Raw genomic sequence first — 23,080 nt, 5'->3', positions numbered from 1 at the left:
ATAAGAGAAACAATGTGTAGACCCAAAACACAATGTGAGGCTTGATCATAGTGAATAGATCCCCGCCAGTCAAGTGGAAGGACACCGGAGTCATTCTCCTGTCTCTCCAGGAATGACACATTTAGAGACACCATCTAGAGATGGCATCTGACTTGTAAATACTTCTAAGGGGACACTGAGAGGATAAGAATGGCTTCAGACTCCTATAGCCTTTTGTCAGAAATATTTAGTATTCCACAAGACTGACTTAAGATTCATAACAATGCTACTCTAATATTGAAAGCTGGTAACTATTTTTAGTTATGGTGACTCAGTGGTAAAGAATCCACCTGCCAATGCAGGAGAAACAGGAGTCATGGGTTTGATCCCTGGTCAGGAAGATTCCCTGGGAAAGGAAATGGTAACCCACTCCAGTATTCTTGCCTGGGAAATTCCATGGACAGAGGAGCCTGGCAGCCTACAGTCCAAAGGGTCACAAAGAGTTGGACATGACTTCGCGACTGAGTACCCAGCACAAGAATTTCTGTATAATTACCTATGGTATTATGTGTTGCCTCCTAAAAATTTTCTAACCTTGATTCTTTTATAATTTTGCCTACTGCTTTCACAGTGTGTAGTTACAGTTCTGGCTCCTCCTGTGATCTCTAAGTTCATGTTCTAGCACAGGCTCTGCCTTTTCCTCAAGCACACAGACTAGTTTTGTCATGTTTTCAAGTCTGCTTTAAAACATTACAGTCACGTTACTCAGCATTGTATCTATGAGCCTTTTTCAGTATTAAACATTCCCATGTACTTATGCTGTTTCATGAAGCACCCGTAGCTCCATCAGCCTCTATTATAGTCTTTTTCTCTTATTATCACTGCCCAAGTTTACCAGGATTGCTCTTCTCTAACCATAACAGCACCAATGGTGGTCAGATTCATGCTCCTGTTTCTACAGGTTGGTGCTGACTCACTAAGATCATGAGCAGGACTTTTACTTACTTTCTTACTTTTCAATGGACTTATATTCATGTCCTGTTAACCTCAAAGTAGAGGATACTCCTCCCGTGTCCTCCATCTGGCTGGCCTATCATCCTGCCACAACAGAGTTAATTTGTCAGGTTTAAAAATCTTGCTGTTTACTGCAGAGCCCACTGGCCCCACCCTCAGTATTTTCAGTACACCGAATGGAGGGGAAATGGGAGTGTTGGGAGGTGAGCAGACAAGGTTCCCTTTCTCCCAAGACCCCGTGCTTGGGACAAGAACACGATTAAAGAATGCTCCCCATTCTATTCTGGGAAAATAATAATCCTTCTATTTTGAATAATATTTTTTCAACAGACTTTTAACATAATTATACTTCATTCTTAAAATTACTTGGTATGATTTCTCTATTTTACAGGTTCAGAGAAGTTTAATGATTTTTCACCCAGGTTAGTAAATGCCAAAGCCAGATTCTAAAGTATTTAAACTCTACCTCTTTTCATTATATTCACTAGAGTTCTTATTTTAGCCTAAGTTTACAACCTTTCCTGTACTATTCTTGCCATTATTTATGTTTCTTGGCTAAACCTAGGTTTTCTGCAGCACACACATAAGTCAACTAATGTCAGGAGTTAAACCTGCACTTCCTTTTCCCTCATCAAAGTGACTGTTGCTCCTCTATATACCAGGAGCGAAATTTTCCACATCCAACTGGAGCTCTTTATTTTTTGAACTGAAAGTTAGCTCTAGCTAAGTTTTGCTAATTAGGTTAACTGGTCAGCTATATTCTAATCCACCTTCTTAATCCTAGATAATTTTTCCTTTTGAGGTTTAAAAAAATATATCCCAAACATACATCTCTTGTCACTGATATCTACCAATGTTAACTTCCCATAGCGTTTTCAATAGACTCAAGAATGGGGACGATTTTAACAACTACAGTTATGTTCAGTTTTTAGTAATCACAGTATTTTACCATGGTCCTGTGGGGGTGGGAAAAGTACATAGTAATTTCCAATCTTTCTGGCAAGGAACTTAAAATGTAGTAGAGAATTACGAAGTCTTTCTTCAAACAAAGCCAGTACAGAGACAGGTTCAACTAATCTCACAATCACGCCATTTGTCACAGTGGGCTTATGTATGATTTACTCAGCACTATCAGAAGAATAACTGCCATATTCACATTAAGGAGAATGCACTAACAATAAAACGCTGGATAGCACACCCCACACATCAACTGATAGTGAAACGAGCACGTTAATACCAGGTAATGCTTCGGAGCACTGGCCAACATAAAGACCTATAAGGTGAGAGAAGTATCCAATCCTCTACAGAGCAAGGAAGCCTAGAACTGCCGACATCTTAGCTGGCAGACTACGCAATTTTATTACCCATGAGTTACCATGGTAGAATCAGGTGACCAACAATGAAGACTGGGAATACCGTCAATTTTATCTGAAAGGAAGTTATCATCTTCACATCATAATTTTGCTGGGTTAGACATGTGTGAATAGATGCCTAAACTGTCCATAAGATACTTAGCTTACACAGGAGCAAATTTATGACATGAAGACAAAAGAAAAACTCGAAGCAAAACAAAAAATTAAGCTAGCCTAATTAACATTCAATAACTCCCTGAGATGAGTTAAGATAATGTGAACGTTGTAGCATGCGTGCTAAGTCGCTTCAATCATGTCTACCTCTTTGCGACCTATGGACTGTAGCCTGCCTGGCTTCTCTGTCCATGGGACTCTCCAGGCAAAAATACTGGAGTGGGCTGCCATGCCTCCTCCAGGCGATCTTCCTGGCCCAGGGATCAAACTCGATGTCTCCTGTGGTTCCTGCATCGCAGGCAGATTCTTTATTGCTGAGCCACAGGGGAAGCCCAAGTTGTAGCCTATATTGTACCGATTAAAAATGATGGTTCTTTATTTGCAGGCCAATGTTAATTTATTACAAAGAACTTGTCTTTTCAAACAGATTGAAGTCACTTCCTTCACAGGTATTCTAGTGAGCTATGATCCTATGAATAAAAATCACATTCGGGCATTGTTGGTTTTCATTCATAACTATGTCTATGGGTATTTGGATACACATACACAAAGCAGGAGCAAAGTTACAAATGAAAAGCAACAATATTTACTATGTGTTAAAAGCAGAATCCATCTTCACTTGAAATACTCGAACCACAAATATTTCCAGATATGCCTTACTTCACTCTTGCTGTAGGCAGGGCAGATTAAGGCACATAAAATTAACTCATTTGACAGTAAGTAGGGGATTTGATGGTAGAATTAGAGAGTCTCTTTACTTACAACCCAGTTCCTTTCTGGCAAAGTCTTAATAAATTCAGTATGAGAGATATTGAGTACAACTATCTCAATTACTTCAGTATCTAAAACTATCAAATGACTTCCTGATGAGTAGATTCACTCAGTCAGTTCTAACTTTAGGAAATCTGTTTAAAACATACTTCAGACTACAGTACAAGAGGAATTATTACTAACCCTCACAACAGACATACAGGGGAACTGAGCAACTATTGTTGTTCAGTTGCTATGGCATGTCTGATTCTTTGTGACCCTACAGACTGCAGCACGCCAGGCTTCCCTGTCCTTCATTATCTCCCAGAGTTTGCTCAAACTCATGTCCATTGAGTTAGCGATGCCATCCAACCATCTCATCCTCTGTCATGTTCTCCTCCTGCCCTCAATCTTTCCCAGCATCAGGGGCTTTTCCAGAGTAACTATTATGCCATGAGCAAAATGCTGGGAATAGGAGAAGTCAGGCCCACAAGTTTCCTTCCCTCCAAAGAGCTCATAGTGTAGCAGGCACAGACATAAATAGCTGCAGCATGTGGTTAGCACCGTCATGAGGACTGAAATGAAGAATCACAAACGTTCATACTCATAGAAATTAAACCTTAAAAGACTAAGGATTAACAAATAAAGAAAAAGCCTTTCTGGATGTTCTCAGAAGCAGTGGCAGCATAAAAGGGAGCAGTTAAATGTAGCCCCCAGATTTTCTGGCATGTCCATTAAAAAAGACTGTATCTCAAACCAAAATTACTCTGAGAAAGGTGAAAAAAAATATGATAAATAACTTCACCTAAGCTGAAAATGTCAAGCAGGTAGCTGAAAGTACAGGTTGAGACGTTCGGACCAGATACATAACACAGGACACTGGGATAAAATAAGATACCCTAAGGACAGGATACATCCAGAATCATTCCGAAGACAGAATCTGAGAGAGCACATTTTAGTAAATGCATTTTAAATAACAGTTATGTGACTACACTGAGTTACAACAGAAGATAACATCGTCAAGGGAGGAAACACCATAAGAGAGGCTGCTCCATGGTAGGAATGCTGCAGAGGCAGAAAAGGAGAGAGGAATGCAAAGTGGAAAAAAAAGAAACCATTCAATTCAGTAACTGGATCCCACTGCACACCTCTGCACTGCAGGGCTCTGTACAGCCAGGCTGCAAGGCGCTGAGCAGCGAGTGCTGGGGACGCAGGGGCAGGGGATATGGGATTCTGCAAGAAGTCTGGCAGTGAAGAAGGCTGGAAAAACCAGCAGGCTCAGAAGGAGCTTTTTCCACTGGAAGTATGATACATGGACATTTCAGTAGACAATGGAAAGAAAAGAGCATACTTTGCATAATTTTGTATTGATCACAGACTATAAAATTGCTTTAATCTTTCTCAAAAACATTTTCTGAAACAAAGATGAACACAAAATTATATGTATTTTACCATTTAAACTTAATATAAACTTAAAAGCATTAACATTTTATATATTTAATTTCTAAAAGATGTGTACAATTTTTGTTATTATACTACACCAGAATCTTGCATCTAGTCTATCATGACAAATTAAATGTTATTAACAATTGCTATTTTAGCTCCTGAAAGATTACTCTGATATAGAGGATGACATTTAAGTAACTATGTATGCCTTTCCCAGCCCTCCTCTCCCAAAGACAAAATATTTTCAAAACAGTAATTTGGATAACATTTTTCAAGTTGAAGAAGAGAAAAATGAGAGTGTTCCACTAACATCTAAACTTTTCTTCACAATAATTTTTTTTGATAAAACATGCTTATTTATTATATATACATGCTTACATATGAATTTCCTGGCTAAAATACATGCAACCAACATGAAAAAACAAATATTAAACCATCCTCACAAGCCTAAGAATGCCCTTTTAATTAAGGCACTCATGTTTGGAAACAGGATATAACCACCAAATTAAATAAGGTGTTGAAAAGAAGCCTTTTATTAAGCACAAACAACTTTTAATACATTATCAATACAAATAGGAAAATGTCTTTTAATGAATATGATATATCAAAAATCTGAAGGTTTTTCTTCATACGGACACAATAAAAATAATCAAATTTGAAGGAGAATTACAAAGCAAAATTTTGAGGACACCACTGTCTACTAGTAACAGTTGAGCTATAGTCTAAATTTACTACATCACCTGGGGAGGAAGGGCAACCATTTTTTATACAGAGAATTCTAAACTCTTATTAGCACCATTCAAAGCTTATTATCAGTTGTTCATCTACAAACTGACAGGTCAGGTAAAGCTTTAAAGCAAGTTTTCAGTGCAATGTTTACAGTTCCTTCTTTTACGATACTTGGAGTCTATGATCTCAAAGCATGTTAAACAATTCTGCCTTGGTAATTACAAGGTGTTAACATGTGGAGAGAAATGTGTAATGGAAAGAAATGAGGCTTATCCTGGCTGTGAAACGCATCTTAACGTATTGTAGCTAATGCTGGAGTATGCTGATGACATGCGGGACTATGAACAGCAGGTCTCTGGGAAGAAGGCAGCTATTAGCTCTCTGTAGTCATCATTTCTGGATGTCTCAGCTGCTGCCTTTTGAGACTAACTAGTTTCATCCTGTCTCTGATGTGTTCTGCAGTAGAAGCCATGTCACTTGGGCTCCCAAAATATTGTTCAGTTCTAAAAATCAAAACAGAAAAAGCTCAATCAGATTAATACAAACCCATTGACTGTGCAGTGAATGCAAAAGGAAGCAAAAATTACCATAAAAATTACCTACGTGGTATGCCGTTAGTTCATTTGCAGACCATACTGTTTATCTTTGAGTAGCAATTCAGTAGGAGAAACATTTTTTAAAATGGCATAAAACATTTTTTAAAATGGAAAAAAGTATATTAATGGTATAAATATCCTATCACGTATACTTCTGATAATCTCAATAAACCAAACAATGCAACAAATAAACAGTGCAACAGCAACAACGCTCTGCTTTCAGCTTGGGAGCCAGACCAGACACAAATATAAAGTCTGTGTGAGTACTTCGGTGCTAAGGACTGTGGTCATCAGATGTTTAATATAGCTGGCAAGTAAAATATCCATTTAATGTTAAGCCATCATTTGGGACATTAATAGGCAAAATCATTTAATTTTATCCTATTTGCAAAGACACAGTATTCAGAGTCATAGAATCTTTTAGAGCTCCAAGAGTTGTTGAAAATAATCTGGTTTAGCTTTGTCTTTTCAGATCAGAAAACTAAGACCTATAAAAACAAATGACTGAACTACAATCACACAGTGGAAAAAACAGAATCTGAATGTGGGTCTTCAAGCAGGGAATCCAGAGAGACCGCCTTATTTCTTTCATTGTTCTAGGAGAATGGTACAAAAGGTAAGTGTGACTAAGCTCACTGTCACATTTTACACAGTATAAACAAATTACCATACAAAAGGGAATGGAATAATAACTGCAAATATTAAAGTTGTGAAATCTGAAAATAGAGCACTAACTGACTCTTCCATTTTAAAAACAAAAATGACACGTGAACTATTTGTAGAACCTGGGAGAAGCAGCCCATGCGAAAGAACCAGGGGGAGATGCTCCTGGGAGGACTTGAGTAGAATGAGACTGACTTTGTGACAACTGGCTGTGAAACACAGAAATGAGGTTTTGGTGGAGTGATGTCCTAAATGGACCAACCAGAAGCACCCTACTAACACTGTTACCAGCTGGATTTATAAAACTTTTAGATTTTATTCTCTTTTATACACTGGAGATACACACGACTTTAAAAGCTACTTCTGATTATTTAAGTTTAGGTATGACTAGAGATTATCTAAGCATAGACTATGAATAACATTATATCTTCTCAATATCAATTCCAAATAATCCTTTGAAGTTCATGACACATTAGCTGTGGCACTTATCACGTGTGAGATAATCGTTTTAAGTAGTTTATATACATTTAGCTCATTTAACACCCTCACACATAACCCAAGGAGGTATGGAAAATATATTCCTATTTTTAGATGAGGGAATGAGGCACAGAAAAGGTGAAGTGGCTTGCCCAAGAAGTCACAGCTAGTAAGTGGTGGAGCTGACATTTAAACCCAACAAACCAGGCTCCAGAGTCCACAATCAAACCTACTACACTATATTACAGTGTTGGCGTTTCTGTTTAGTTGCTCAGTTGTGTCCGACTCTTTGTGACCCCATGGACTAGCCCACCAGGCTCCTCTGTCCATGGGATTTCCCAGGCAAGAACACTGAAGTGGGTTGCCACTTCCTTCTCCAGGGGATCTTCCCAACCCAGGGACTGAACACACGTCTCTTGCCCTGGCAGGCGGATTCCACTGAACTACCAGGAAAGCCCTATATTACAATGTAAGGACAGTACATTCAGTGGTTTGGTTTCTCTATTGTTTGAATTAAATATCCTCTGAATTACCACCAAACTGTTTTCCTTGAGAAGATCTAGCTCCCTGGGGATAAAGCTACTATGATTCATTTACTGGACCATTTATTTGCAAGAGGTTAATTCTTATTTTTATCATCAACTATGTGAAATGGAAAGGAATGTGGAAATCATGACCCCATCATTTTACAAATGAAGAAATTAGGACTCTACATAGCACAGTGAAAAAGAGAATGGATTTGGTGCCAGACAGACCTGAAACTATGTTCTAATTTCACTTAGAAGCTGTGATATCCTGACACCTTACTTAATCTTTCTGAGCTTCAGTTTCTTCATCTGTAAATCACAATAATCGTACTGGCCTAGCACTGTTTGGTCAAAAGCCTATAGGTGAAATGTTTAGCTTTGCGCTGGGTATATATTTTGAGCACACTGAACATTCCCCTCCCCATCCATTCCCTGAAAGAAGTTCAAAGTTACCTGACTCCTTATCATCACAGTCAAGGCTAGAATCCAGTATGTCAACCTACTCAATGATCTTTCTTCTACAATAAGCTATCGAGGGCAATACATTTGATAGCAGCAAGTACCAACTGCTACCACTGTTAAAAACCCAGTAGGGATTTCTTTTCATTTTAAACTCATTTATTACAGATACTGAAGATGTCAACCAAAGCTAATTTACTAGGACTTTTTAGAAACAGATCTTCTTCTCTTGATATTACTTTAAGACCTTACTGATAAAAGCACAAATTGTAAGAACATGCAGCATACCCATCAGGATAAACTACAGGAACAGTTAGTCTATCTAAAAGTGATTTCCCAACCGCTTCAACTTCATCAAACTGCTCCTCATCATTAATAGCTTCAGGCTCTTCTGGACAGTCTTGTAAAATCTGCAACAAATAAAAGTGCAACATCAATCAAGAGACACAGAAGGAAACCAAGTTCATTAAAATTTAGTAGATTGACGGTGTTTCTGTTCTGTTCCTAGAATCTTCATGTATGTCATAGAAGACTGATGTTTGACAAAGCTGACCCAAGAAATTCAAATAAAATCAAACACATAATCCACACTAATAATATTAGAATTGGAATAAGAAGAGTTCTATAGTGATTTCCAAAAAAAAAAAAAAAAATACTAGACTATTATTTGGAATTAAACTGAAACTGTGCTTAAGAAGTAGTATTCTTTCATACATTAAGTAACAATTTATTGAATACTCACTTTATGTTTATGTAGTGGCTTGGGATACGAATGAGAAACAGATTTTGACCTCAAAGAGCTTACAAACTTCACAAATGAAAAGATATATATAAATACATAACATATACCCAGAGTACAAACACATAACAAGGTGATTCCCTAGCTAGAAACTTTACAGTTATTTTAAAAACAGATCTGCTGACTTGAGTTACATGATATAAACTAAAAAACAAAATATAAATAGATATGGTTTTAATTCAAATTTGGAATTTCTATAGTCCTTGATATTATTTTTTCCTTAATTATCACTATTTAAATTTAAATGGTATGAAAGAAAGAAAAAATTGCTGTGATTTGAAATAGTTAAGGCTGTAAGTACAGACCCACAGAGTAGCCGCTAGGGACACGTGGTTAGTGAGCTCTTGAAGTGTGTCTAGTCTCAGGTGCAGACGTGCTATCAGTCCAAGATACGCTTTAGATTTAAAACAGTAATACTAATTTTAAAAATTTACCTCCAAAAAAAATATCAGCAAATTTGAGACAGAATAAAAATAATTTATTTTTGCAACTCTGTTTGCATACTTTTCTGAATCCAATTATGTTTATTTTGGCATTACTCATAAAGGATATTTTCATATAATAAAACTCCAGATTTAATTTAAATATTTTCCTAATCACTATAATTTGCTATGCAGTTTGCTTATAGTTGTGGCTTGGTGGTATGAAACAGAACCCACCCAAGAGAAAAATAACATCTAATAACAAAAGGTTTTACATAAGTTGACATAATAAAATAACCTTAAGCAGAGTTTATTATAAGCATGATAAAGGCCAAGAACCAGAAAAAATAGGAACATTAATATTTTATGAAAAAATTCTCAATCATATTCATTCTTGGGCTTCCTGGTGGCTCAGATGGTAAACAGTCCCCCTGCAATGCAGGAGACCCAGGTTCGATCCCTGGGCTGGGAAGATTCCCTAGAGAAAGGATTGGCTACCCACTCTGGTATTCTTGCCTGGATAATTCCATGGACAGAGGAGCCTGGCAGGCTCCATGGGGTCACAAAGACTTGGACACAACCAAGCAACTAATATATATTCATTATTACATAACTTCTTAAAGAGATCTAGATTTTTAAATGTCTTTGCAGATAAATTTTAAGAGTAGTATCCTAAAAAATTATCAGTGGTGTTAAGAGATTGGGCCAGTGGTCACGCTGGGATGGGCAGCAGAAGCACTGTGATTAAAAGAGGATGGGGAACAACCTCTGGGTGCTGGTAACATTCTGTTATTTGAATAGTGCGCTGATTACACAGGCGTCCTCACTCTGAAAATTCAGTGAGCAGAACATTTGAGCTGCACATTTTTCTATGTTAGTAGTATAGTTCAATAAAAAGTTTTCACTGAAACAATCAATAGATAAATAAGTCAAGCCATTTGGATACTTTAATTCATCAACAGTCGGCCCATCTTACACTAAAAAAATGACCTGTAGAGTTCAGTAACCGGCTCAGTGAGAGTTAATGTGGACATTTCCCAACAGATGTACTGCATAACACAGACAGAAACTGCTTAATTCCTGAGGCTCCTGGCAGTATCTCTTCTGTCCTATAGACCAAGGCTATCTTAGGTTTCTCATATCTTAACTTGCATTGAATATCCCCTACATATAAACTTTCATCTTTAAGAAATCAAAACAAAGTTAACTACTTAGTAAGGCTCCTCTTTGGAATGGAAATAGAAGACTTGGATGCTATCAATTTTCACTGTGGAGCTGAGAAAAAGGTTCAATTGAAAATTTGCCCAAATAAAACACCGCATATTAACTTTTTAGTTTCTGAGATTAATGAATTCATTAAATAGTAAATTCTAGAATGATTCTTTAAAGATAACACATGAAAAAAAAAAGGTTTCATTTTTATCCTTACTCTTGTAATTTTAGCTGGAGAGGCTCAAAAGATTATACAAATCACAAAGTGACCTTTTAAAAAATTTATGACAATTAGTAGTATTTGAGAACACAAAGTTTCCTTTCTTGGCATAATGAAACAGTGGGAGTCACGACACTCGAAAGAACAGACAGTACATTCTGGGCACCAGGTCGGGTGAGGAGAGACATGGTGCTGAGCAAAGACTACTGGACGGTTTCAGTTCCTCTAACCACAGTACTCCAACCCTGGTATGGCTTACCAAGAATCTGATGTGAACTTTCCAAGACAATACGTTATACCTAAACAAACTTTAAACAATGGAATGCATATAAATTTTTAAAGAACAGACTAATCATAAAATTACAAGGTAAACACATTTTAAACATACATAACACACACAACTGAAACTACATTTTTAAAAAAAGCGAACCTTTTCAGCATTTGAGTGAAAGGCAATAGCCATCTCCAGCCTATGCACCCTCTCTTCAGATGCGACTGTGAACTGCTTCCACACTCTGTTCAGCCGAGGAAGCGTATCCCCAGATGACCGAGAGGTGCAACGCAAAGACTGGCACAGCACCACTGTGGCCTGCAGCAGCTGTCTGCCGTAGTCGTAAGTGCTCTGAAGAAGAGAAGGTGAACTCAAAGTTATAACAACAGAAGTCTAAAGAGAGGGGCAGGAAAGTGAACAAGAGGACTGGAGCGGCAATTAAGTAACACTGCTAGAAGTCAATAATGAATGAGTCCACTGGCGCTTACTACTGCAAGTCGCCTGCATGCATAAATAATTAAGCGGAAGCAATACTACCAGTTAATTTTTATTAAGTTTATTTCTTGTTAGGCTTTCCTCTCTTACTCTGCTTTCCTCTCAGCCTGCTCAATTTCACCAGCCCAAAAAATAAAAAAAAAGAAAAGAAAGAAATCAATTAAAAAAAAATCTGCTCACCCATTAATTAAAACAAATGGGTGGAAAGGGGCATTTAATATTCCACATAGGAAACCACACTGTTAACAACATGAACTCAGTAATTAGGGAAAATAAGATAACTTTTCACATGAAAAAAAACCCATGTTGTTATAATGCTGACACTGTTGAGATGCAGAAACTAGGGTTTCTAATTGACTGATATTAACTTATACTTCATAGTAACTTTTACAAATGAATGGTTACTGCCTTAAAATTACCATAATATATTAATATATCATAAATCAGAGGGAGCTACAGAACCTGTATTCAGGAAAACTTAAACCCTCTCAAATTTATACAGGCTAGTTTTGATTCATCAGCTGACATTTTCTTAGTTCTATATTTCTGGATTAATATAACTAACCTTCTTGGACTTGGGGGGCTAAGTTACATTACAAACATGTAGAAAACTATTTTAACACTGAGCTTGTAGAAAAGGAAGATAACCAGTTCTGCACCTGTGCAACATCAACAAATTTTCTATGCTTCTCCAGCAGAACTTTCGTTTCCTGAGCGTCATCCCCCAATCTGGTGTGTGTCTTAAGAAGAGCATCCAGAAGTTCACTGAGCCATTCTACTGCCTGAATGAAAATAAGTCACAGTCAACCTGGAGTCGTAACTTTTTACCTTGTATATCAAAACACCATATTAATAAAAAGAAAGATTACTATCATGTGATTAATTAACCCATTTGTTATAATCGTAATAGCTTATTTCAGTGCCAAGCTACATGAGTTAATAATCTCTCCTCTTCCTTAAAATTTTTAAAATCTAAAGACAAGACCTATTAAAGAGAAGTACTCATTTAAAATTAACATCACATGATTTATATTAATAAAATCCATGTGTCTATGTAATATAGATCTTATTGGAATCACATTACAGACTTAATGTTACAACTTAAAATTCTAAGTTTCTTCTATGTTAAGTTGTAACTATGTTTTTTGATATTGACTACGCAAAATAGCAAACTGTTTATCTAGCTACAAAACCCTCTTGTGGGTTAAAAGGCAGTAAACTACACCAGCCTTCATCCTGGGATGTAACTGACAACCAAATCACAATAATAAATAATTCCAATTTCTAGCTCAATAGAGCATTTCATTGAGAAGTAAGTCAAATGAGACCAGTAAGATTATTGGAAATATAAAACTTTATTACTGCAACAGGATAAATGAGAATCTGATTTAATGAATTTACTTAGGACCATGAAAAGAACACTTCTGTTTACAGTTAGGTGAAATCAATTTTCTAAGTAAAGACAAGTACATAATAGGCTTGACTTATCTTTACCTGGGCAGCATCTTCTTCACATTTAAACAACTGTACCATCTGAAGCATCTTTAATCTTCGCACATCTACCATGTCTTCACATCTAATAAATCCAAACATGAATTTAGGGAAACATTTCAGTTTTGTGGATAACTAGTATAACACCACCATCTGCACACATATTTTACAGTATATTAAAATACTTAGTCTTACACTATGGAGACTGTAACTATTTTGTATTGGTTTGCAAGAATTTTAAGGATATCTGTATCTGTGTTCCATTAAAACCTCAAAATACCTGAAAGATACTAAATCACAAACCCTCTTGAGTATTGTATGGATTGTGCAAAATACTGAAGCAAACCACAAACACAGGAGTACACTAGAGCCTGAAGAGACAGTAACTGCCAATTAGCATTAAACGAACTTCAAAGACAAAAACATAAAGTTTCTAAAATACTAGTTTAGAGAATGATGCTCCAAGGAAATTAAAAAAAAAAATTAAAGCTTTTCATTATAATACATTACCAGAGTAATATCTAATTTTGAATTAAAAAAAAAAAAAAGCTCCCATCTATGCTCTTAAGAAAGAAAAAAAATTCTGTTGATCTCTGGATAGAAAGAAACGCAATTCAGAGTATTTTTAGATTTTAATGTGGTCTCCCTGGATAACATACAGATCAAAATTTTAAGCTGACTTGATCAATTAAGCTCTGATCCATCCATCCCCTTCATTTCCATGCAATTCCATGTACTTCAGATGGGAAGGAGAGAATCTCATGGCAGTACTGAATACCACTAACAAGCCACCCAGGAGGCACTGGGCTCCACTAGAGTTGATATTCCTAAGGAAGCTTGATAACAATAGCTAAGTCATTGTCACAGGCTATTTTTTTTTTTTTCAAGAATGCCCTCACCACAATCTATAACATATTTTTAAAGGGCAATTTGGTTAAATAATCCTACAAGGGACTGAAGAGAAGTGATTTATTTTTCAAATCTGAAGCTAAAAGACAAGGTAAGACATGTCAATGATGAAGACAGTATCATACTTAACATATATTTTCAGGTACTGGAGAGTGTGCTTGAAAATACAAGACATGGTTTCTATTTACTGGTTAGAATAAGATGGTCCCACTTGGGAAGATGGACTTTTAAAAAAACAATGTGATAAATACTGATGTGGAGCTATATGAGAATAGGCAGGAACAAGTAAAAACTTGCCCAAGAAATCTAAAAAGGCTTCCAAGGATAAGTACCCCAGAGTCTTGAATAATAAGTAGGAATACACTAGGCAGAAAATGAGGGAAGAAGTATTCTGAGTACTCTGGATGCTTGAAACAACATGATGCATTCAGGAAAGTGAAAATAAGTGTGTGGTTTTGTAGGAAAGTTAAAGGAGGTAAGATTATACAGGACTGGGTTATGAAGGGTCTCCTACACTATTCCAAGGAGACTGAACTTCATCTGAGGAAACAGGAAGTAACTGAGAGGGGTTCACACAAGAAGTTAGGTAATTGGATGAGTGCTTTACAAAGATGGTGCTCATGCACAACAGACTGTAGAGGAGCAAGGAAGGAAGCAGGTAAGAGCTAAGATCATGAAAAAAGGATTTGGAGACCGCAGAACTTGGGCATCTGATGAGGCTGTAAGAGACGATTTTGGTAAATCCTTTGGACAAATCCCAAGTTTGGTAACTGATGGTATTTTTAACTGGGACAGGAAACTAAAGGAGAAAAGCCAGGTTTGGAGGACAATGATTCCAATCCATACAAGTGAGTTTTAAGTATCGTATGGGGCACCCAGGTGGAGATGCTCAGTAGGTAAGAGGAATCACAGGTCCAAAGTATAGGGGAGGGATCTGTGTCAGAGCTGTAACTATTCAATCATGGTGATACTGAAGAAAGTCATTGAAGTGGTGAGGCTGTGCGGGGAGACGACAATGAGTGAGAAGAGGATTTGGCCTCAGAACAAACCCTGAAAGCAGTGAAATTAGCTAAAAGACAAGAAATCAGTGCAGAAAACCAAGAAGAAACAGAGTGCCCAGGAGAATCATAAAGGTGTTTTTAATGTATATAAAGTTGTCAGGGAGTTTCAAACAGAAAAAAAAAAAATGTCAGTTGTCCCTAATGCTATTCAGAGTGGTCAAGCAATGTCAGAACCGAAAGTATTCCCTGGATTTTGAGCAAGATGAAGGGTTTATTTAAATGTGGCAAGTACAGTCACTGATGACATCAGTAAGAGCAAGTTCAGTGAAGTGGTGAGGGGAGAGGTCAGACGAAGAAGGGTTGAAAAGTAAACTGGAGACAGTGAGGAAGTATGAATGCAGATTAGATCTTCAATGACAGCTGTCAAGGAGAGCTCAAGGCAGAGAAAGAACCGTTGGAAGAGGAGGTGGTAATTTCACACACTAGATGAGCACTAGAAAGGACAGAAACGATATGGACCTAACAGAAGCAGAGGTATTAAGAACAGGTGGTAAGAATACACAGAGGAACTGTACAAAAAAGGTCTTTATGACCAGGTAAATACAATGGTGTGATCACTCACCTAGAGCCAGACATCCTGGAGTGAGAGGTCAAATGGGCCTTAGGAAGCATCACTATGAACAAAGCGATGGAATTCAGCTGAACTATTCCAAATCCTAAAAGATGATGCTATAAAAGTGCTGCACTCAATATGCCAACAAATTTGGAAAACTCAGCAGTGGCCACAGGATTAGAAGAGGTCAGTTTTCAATCAAATCCCAAAGAAGGGAAATGCCAAAGAATGTTCAAACTACCACACAACTGCACTCATTTCACATGCAAGCAAGGTCATGCTCAAAACCCTCCAAGCAAAGCTTCAACAGTACATGAACCAAGAATTTTCAGATGTACAAGCTGGATTTAGAAAAGGCAGAGGAACCAGAGATCAAACTGCCAACATCCATTGGATCATAGAAGAAGCAACAGAAAAAAATCTACTTCTGCTTCATTGACTATGCTAAATCCTTTACTGTGCACATCACAACAAACTGTGGAAAATCCTTAAAATGAATACCAGACCACCTTACCTGTCTCCTGAGAAACCTGTACGTAGGTCAAGAAGCAACAGTTAGAGCCAGACACAGAACAATAGACTGGTTTAAAATTGGAAAAGGAGTGTGTCAAGGCTGTATACTGTCACCCTGATTATTTAACTTATATACAGAGTACATCATGCAAAATGTCAGGCTGGATGAAGCACAAGCTGGAATCAAGATTGCCAGGATAAATATTAATAACCTCAGATATGCAGATGGCACCACCCTTGTGGCAGAAAGCAAAAAACAACTAAAGAACCTCTTGATGAAGGTAAAAAAGGAGAGTGAAAAAGCTGGCTTAAAACTCAACATTCAAAAAATGAAGGCCATGGCATCTGGTCCCATCAGTTCATGGCAAAAAGATGGAGAAACAATGGAAACAGCAACAGACTTTATATTCTTGGGCTCCAAAATCACTCCAGACGATGAGTGTAGCCATGAAATTAAAAGATAGTTGCTCCTTGGAAGAAATGTTATGACAAACCTAGACATTATATTAAAAAGCAGAGACATGATTTTGCCCACAAAGGTCCGTCTAGTCAAAGCTATGGTGTTTCCAGTAGTCATGTATGAATGTGAGAGTTGGACCATAAAGAAAGCTGAGTGCTGAAGAATTGATGCTGTTCGAGAAGACTCTTCAGAGTCCCTTGGACAAAGCAAGAAGATCAAACCAGTCAATCTTACAAGGAAATCAACCATGAATGTTCATAGGAAGGACTGATGTTGAAGCTGAAACTCCAATACTTTGGCCACCTGACTCTAAGAGCCAACTCACTGGAAAAGACCCTGATGCTGGGAAAGATGCAAGGAGAAGGGGATGACAGAGGACAAGATGGTTGGATGGCATCACCAGTTCAATGGACACGAGTCTGAGCAAGCTCTGGGAGATGATGAAAGACAGGGAGGCCTGGGGTGCTGCAGTCCATGGGGTCGCAGAGTTGGACATGACTGGGGACTGAACAATAACAAAGTATTTGAAGGAAAGGCAGGGATTAAAGAGCGGGAACTGACTGAGTGAGGAGACATGGGGGTACACAGTTTTCATAAGAACAGAGCTTTTCTCATCCTTCTGATGAAAATAATGTAATGGATAAGTTTGCAGATATGAGGATAGAAGGAATCTCTATCTAATGACTGTTTTTTCTGTGATGCAGAGGGAAGTTTCTGTGAGGTTTTGTTGATGCCCTTGAAATTTCTAAGTGCACCAAAATTTCATACAACCATGATAGTCTGTATGTACTAGCATATATTAATTTAATCCTTTATTTTGCAATATCCTGCAATTGCTATTGCAAGTTGAGTTTTCAAAGAACCCTTTAAATTTCTAGTTCTACCATATAACAAATGAAACTAAACATTACCTGACCCAGAATTTACTGTCTAACCCTTCGACAGCAAATATGAGAACAACGGATGAGTGACAATTTGTGTGAGGTTTAGATGAAGAAACAGATCAACGTATGATAAATTTAACAGCAACTCTAACCTAAATGAAAATGGAAACGCCAGATTCTCCCGAGTCTTAAAAGAGAGACGAGTCACAGGCTATACTGGGGATAAAGAATGTGATGCACTTGAATGGAAATGAAATTTTTATCACTCAGTAAAAAGGCGAAAGGTACCCATCATATGAATGAATCGCCATTATTTGTTAGTACAATTATACACAATAACCATTACATTTACCGAAAACTTACTACATGCCTACTATGTAATAGGTAAGAATTTCTACTTTGTATGGAATATGTATCAATTTTCATTTTAATAAATTTTATGTTGTCTCAGCAAAAATTAACATGAATAGTCAAACTTTGCCTTTGTTTTCTAAGCTGCATATCTTCCATCACTCCTTGTATGTGGTCCACATTTTCCTTATTCTCAATGGTTACATCCTTTCCATAGGCCCAGGATGCCTGATTGGAGATCTGATCCAGAAGACCTTGACCTTTTTCACGCAAACCTTGCAATCCTACATCTAAAACAAAAGTTACCAGATTTAATCTCTTAAACAAGAGAAGCTTTCCCTCCCTTAATTAAATCCTCTCAGCAGATACTGTACTTGGATTGCTAGGATAACAGCTTTGTACATTAAACTACTTTGGTCTGGAGCCCTCTGAATATTTCAATCAATAAAACCCATTTAAACGTGGCTCAAATTGGAGCTCCCTCTCATTCAAATTCTCCCTAATGAGAATTTCTAAAAGGTGAACTTCCGTAGACAACTAATTACTTTTCAAAATTGCAAGTAGAAAGTGTGGGAATTCCTGTCTTGATGAGTAAGATTTTCAATTCTTTCCTTTCTGTTTTTACATAGTTCAGTTTTTAGGAGAACATAGAAGGCAAATGCTTTGTTCAAAAAATATATCAGAGCCACAAGACATTAAAACAGTCAAGCACTGTGTTCTCACCGTAAAAGGACACTGAACATTTTGAAAATAGGTGCTATCAGCTTATACTCAACAAGAAGCAACACTTAGGATGTATTTATAAGACTTTAAATTAGGTATGTATATTGGAATTCCTTTAGCATTTTTAAAGGAAAAACATTGCTCAAGAAAACTTGTGACATTTTTGAAATAAATTTCATTTGGCAAATTAGATACTAAACATGTAATTACATCATCCATTAAAATAACAAAGACTATAAGCAAGTAAAATGCCAATACAAACATGATTTTTCAAACCCATTCCCTCAAGTCCTTTTCAAAATTAAATTGGTTCAGTCACATGCCACCATTTCCCACTAAATCGCTGCCTTAGGTTTCTGCTTCCTACTCCATTTTCCTTTGCCCGATGTCCCACTCAGTACACACACCCTCCACCCCCATTTTCACATCCACTATTCACTTCTCCCGGTCATGACCTAGGAAACCTCTCTGCATTTTCTACTTGTAGTAAAAGTCAAAAGGCTATGGTGTCAAGTAAGGGTACTAGCTTAATAAAACTGAACCACCCTCTCCTTGGAGAGTATGTAACCTTGGCAATGTTCCCAGTTTGGAGAAACAAATGCACAGAACCAAACCAACTCTTCTTTTCACAAGGTTAGGGTATAGCAACAACAAAAATCATTGCATAAAACACAATGTGGGGCATACAGGGTTTACCACAGAACACTTCACAGCTAAATACAGGTTACGCATGCACTACAGGTAACTGCTCATAGAATATGCAAGACACAGCACTTGTAGATTCGGCTGGGTAAACAGGAAAGGCTGAAGGCCTTCTGGAGGAAGGTGACGGGCCAGCAATGAAAGATAACAACTGCAGCACAGATTACACCCTTTACGGGGATAAAAACTTTTTATACTAATTTCTCCTGTGCTCCCTGTACATGATTATAATTAGATCAGTATAAGTTGACTTGTCTAACCATGGTAATGATATTTTTAAAAAAAGAACCCTTATGTTTCAGCATTTTTAAAATCTGCTTACCAACACTTTTCAGCTTCTCTTCAAGCAGTTTTAAAGTTTGCTGAATCGATGCTCCATCAGCTGGTGCTACATCTACGCACAACATCCCTAATAAGCCATCCAACTGCTGAGACAACTAAAGCAGAGGGACACCAAAGAGATAACCCTGATATAATCAGCATCTACAGTGTTTAATGATTAATGAGGTTTGTATCTAATGAAGTTACCACGATTATACTTGAAAAAACTCTGCTGTTAAAAGACAAGGACACATAATTAGAATACACGTTATCTGAAAGACAGAACACACAGATGCATGCACCAGGAAGACAGTACGTCTAGTCGGCAGAATGCAGACAAGTGTTGAAACTTTCATTTCTATCTATGTTATAAAACATGAACATCAAAAAACTATCCAAACGGAATCTAGCAATTACATTGGGACACTCTATTTAGACAAAAAAAAAGTTTAGTTGCATGCAGAATAATGTAACATAAAATTAAAAAAAAAATCAAAAAGGTCTATCTTGTTTCCCCCACCAATAATTTTTACTGTTCCAGAAAAATAATTAAGAGACATGCAAACCTGCAAAACTGATGTGCAGATAAGTACTCAGATAATCTGAAGCAAAGAAAAGCAATCAGAGTAATCACTTACATCTTGGGCAACACCATGAAATTCAAGAGCTGCTTGTAGCAGATTCTGCCTAAATTCCAGCTGACTGGCCTGTCGATAACAAACATCACTAAGTTGTTGCTGGAGTGACTTCAGTTCCACAAGATCTTCCTCATCCCCAGCATTTAAGAGTGCTGCAATTTGCTGATTCAGTTCCACATAAACTGCAAACCATTCCTGTAATAGAGACATTGTAAATTAATGATCAAATCAGCTCCTGAAGAACACACTACATTTTACAGTATCTCCAGATATACTAAGTAACATATATGAGATTTTTTAAAATCAAAATAATTTGAGGATAAAAAGTCCCAGTGTTCAAATCCTTTCACTGAGATCCCTGGAATAACTCCTGCCAACAGCAAAATCTATTTCCTCATGGCTGGCCTCTAAACGTTCCCTTCTCTCTCCTGTTCTCTGTGGAACCCATCACCCTCAGAGAGAGCAGTGAGCCCTGCCACTCTGCTGACCGCTGCTGCTGTGTCCACAGGTGACCGACCACAAGCCTGGAGGGAGATGGCTGCCCCACTCTTATTTCCAAACCATTTCTTCCATCCTTCTCTCAAAAACCACATCTCCTGCGAAGTGCATGTTGTCGGACTCCACCCTGCCAACTTTTCCTGCCGCGTGCCCTCATCTCAGTCAGCAGACTTCTCGGCCTTCCTCTCAGCGTCAGCCTTCTTCCTGACTTTCACCATGCAGACATCCGACCAACGCTGCACTCTTAGCTCCTTGACCCCCTCCCTCACTTCCACCTGTGCTGCCCCCAGCTACACCTCAGCTACCTACTCCAGCAGACACAAAATCTGTTATTAATATCCTGTACTACTGTACAGCCCACTCTCTGACCACCGGTTACTGACTGTCCCATTCACATCCTTTAGTATGCTGGCTCCTACAGCCCCATGCGGTTCACCCATCCACTGGCCTCAGCATGTTCTCAGCTCATGAGTCTAGCACTCAAGAGCCTCTTGTCCTCACTTCTACACTGTGTCAGAGGCACAGCCTATGCTCATGCCATACTCTGTTCCTCCATCAGATTCACCTGTCAAAAATGAAGACCAGATGCTGAAAAACCTTTGGATAAAATTCAGCATCCATTCATGAGAAAAAAATTTCCAGAAACTCTACTCAACACTCTATAATGGCCTACGTGGGAAAATAAACTTAAAAAGAGTAGATATATGTATATGTATAACTGATTCAATTTGCTGTACAGCAGAAACTAACACAACATTGTAGATCAAGTACAATAAAAATATTTTAAAAGACCTACTTTTGAAACAAGCGAAAAAGAAAAAACAAAAAACCCTCAACAAATTACTAGCAAGCCTAATCCAATACTTTAAGCGGATTGTACACTGTGATCAAGTGGCATTTATCCCAGGAGTGCAAGGATTTTTCAGTATCCACAAATTAATCAGTACAATTCATCACACCAACAAATTAAAAAATAAAAACCGTATGATCATCTCAATTGATGCAGAAAATTCTTTTGACAAAATTCGATATCCATTTATGTTTAAAAAAAAAAAAAAACTTTCCAGGAAGTAGGCATAGAGGGGACAAACCTCAACATAATAAAGACCACAAAGGAAAAACCCAGAGCTAACATCATATTCAATGGTGAAAAGCTGAAAGCATTTCCTCTAAGATCAAAAGCAAGACAAGGATGCTCATTCTCACTGCTCTTATTCAACAAAGTTTTGGAAGTCCTAGCCATAGCAATCAGAGAAGAAAAAGAAATAAAATACTCTACACAGAATATCCTAAAGACACCACCAGAAAACCACTAGAGCTCATCAACGAATTTGGTAAAGTTGAAAGATATGAAACTGTTAGCAGTGGTCAACTAATTTGCAAACTATTAGCCAAAAGATGTTATTTAAAGGCATGGGGCTAGATGAAATTCTCCAAACACAAACAGTATTGGTTCAGAAGAAAAGAGCCTTTGGAAAGCTGAACCCTGGGTCACTCCTAAATTCAGAGGGCAAGGAGAGGAAAGAGATCGAGCAGAAGAGGCCAAAAAGGAGCTGCGTGTTTCAGGAAAGAAGTAAAAAAGGAGGGAGAAGTGGTCACCTTTATTAAAATTTACTGAGAGGTCCAATAAAATAAGGACTGAAATTCTGATAAGAGTGGGAAGGACATAAATCCTGATCAGAGTGAATTAAAAAAAGAATGGGAATTGGGAAGATAGAGTATAGCCAAAGGGAAGATTTTTAAAATGTTAAATTATATTAATTTATATATTATTTATTATATTACTTTATATTAAAATGCACATATCTTGAGCATATATTTTGTTTTTAATGTAAAATACAATATTTGTACATCGATGGAAATAATCCAGCTGAAAACAGAGTCTTCTCCAACACCACAGTTCAAAAGCATCAATTCTTCGGTGCTCAGCTTTCTTCACAGTCCAACTCTCACATCCATACATGACCACTGGAAAAACCATAGTCTTGACTAGATGGACCTTTGTTTGCAAAGCAATGTCTCTGCGTTTGAATATGCTATCTAGGTTGGACATAACTTTCCTTCCAAGGAGTAAGCATCTTTTAATTTCATGGCTGCAATCACCATCTGCAGTGATCTTGGAGCCCCCAAAAATAAAGTCTGACACTGTTTCCCCATCTATTTGCCAAGAAGTGATGGGACCAGATGCCATGATCTTAGTTTTATGAATGTTAAGCTTTAAGCCATCATTTTTACTCTCTTCTTTCACTTTCATCAAGAGGCTTTTTAGTTCTTCGCTTTCTGCCATAAGGGTGGTGTCATCTGCATATCTGAGGTTATTGATATTTCCCCCGGCAATCTTGATTCCAGCTTGTGCTTCTTCCAGCCCAGCATTTCTCAAGACGTACTCTG

The 23,080-nt window shown here is 37.6% G+C and overlaps 1 protein-coding gene across 5 annotated transcripts in view; it reads right to left on the bottom strand.

Annotated features, from left to right (window-relative positions):
* Positions 1-5,225: 5,225 nt before the first annotated feature.
* Positions 5,226-23,080, bottom strand: part of SESTD1 (SEC14 and spectrin domains 1) — a 144,449-nt gene continuing 126,594 nt past the window's right edge. For all 5 annotated transcript variants that reach the window (XM_010859749.1, XM_010859747.1, XM_010859748.1 and 2 more), the window contains 8 exons: positions 20,192-20,386; positions 19,555-19,669; positions 17,938-18,097; positions 13,080-13,161; positions 12,245-12,367; positions 11,250-11,441; positions 8,455-8,576; positions 5,226-5,947 (listed from right to left, as the gene is read on the bottom strand). In XM_010859749.1, coding sequence (XP_010858051.1) covers positions 5,818-5,947; positions 8,455-8,576; positions 11,250-11,441; positions 12,245-12,367; positions 13,080-13,161; positions 17,938-18,097; positions 19,555-19,669; positions 20,192-20,386 — 1,119 coding nt within the window. In that variant the 3' untranslated portion in view covers positions 5,226-5,817. The remainder of the gene's footprint in view (positions 5,948-8,454; positions 8,577-11,249; positions 11,442-12,244; positions 12,368-13,079; positions 13,162-17,937; positions 18,098-19,554; positions 19,670-20,191; positions 20,387-23,080) is intronic.

This window comes from Bison bison, unplaced genomic scaffold, assembly GCF_000754665.1.
Source record: "Bison bison bison isolate TAMUID 2011002044 unplaced genomic scaffold, Bison_UMD1.0 scf7180017864460, whole genome shotgun sequence".
Lineage (NCBI taxonomy): Eukaryota > Metazoa > Chordata > Mammalia > Artiodactyla > Bovidae > Bison > Bison bison.
The sequence above is the reverse complement of the archived record's forward strand: the minus strand, read 5'-3'. Positions and strand labels throughout refer to the sequence as shown.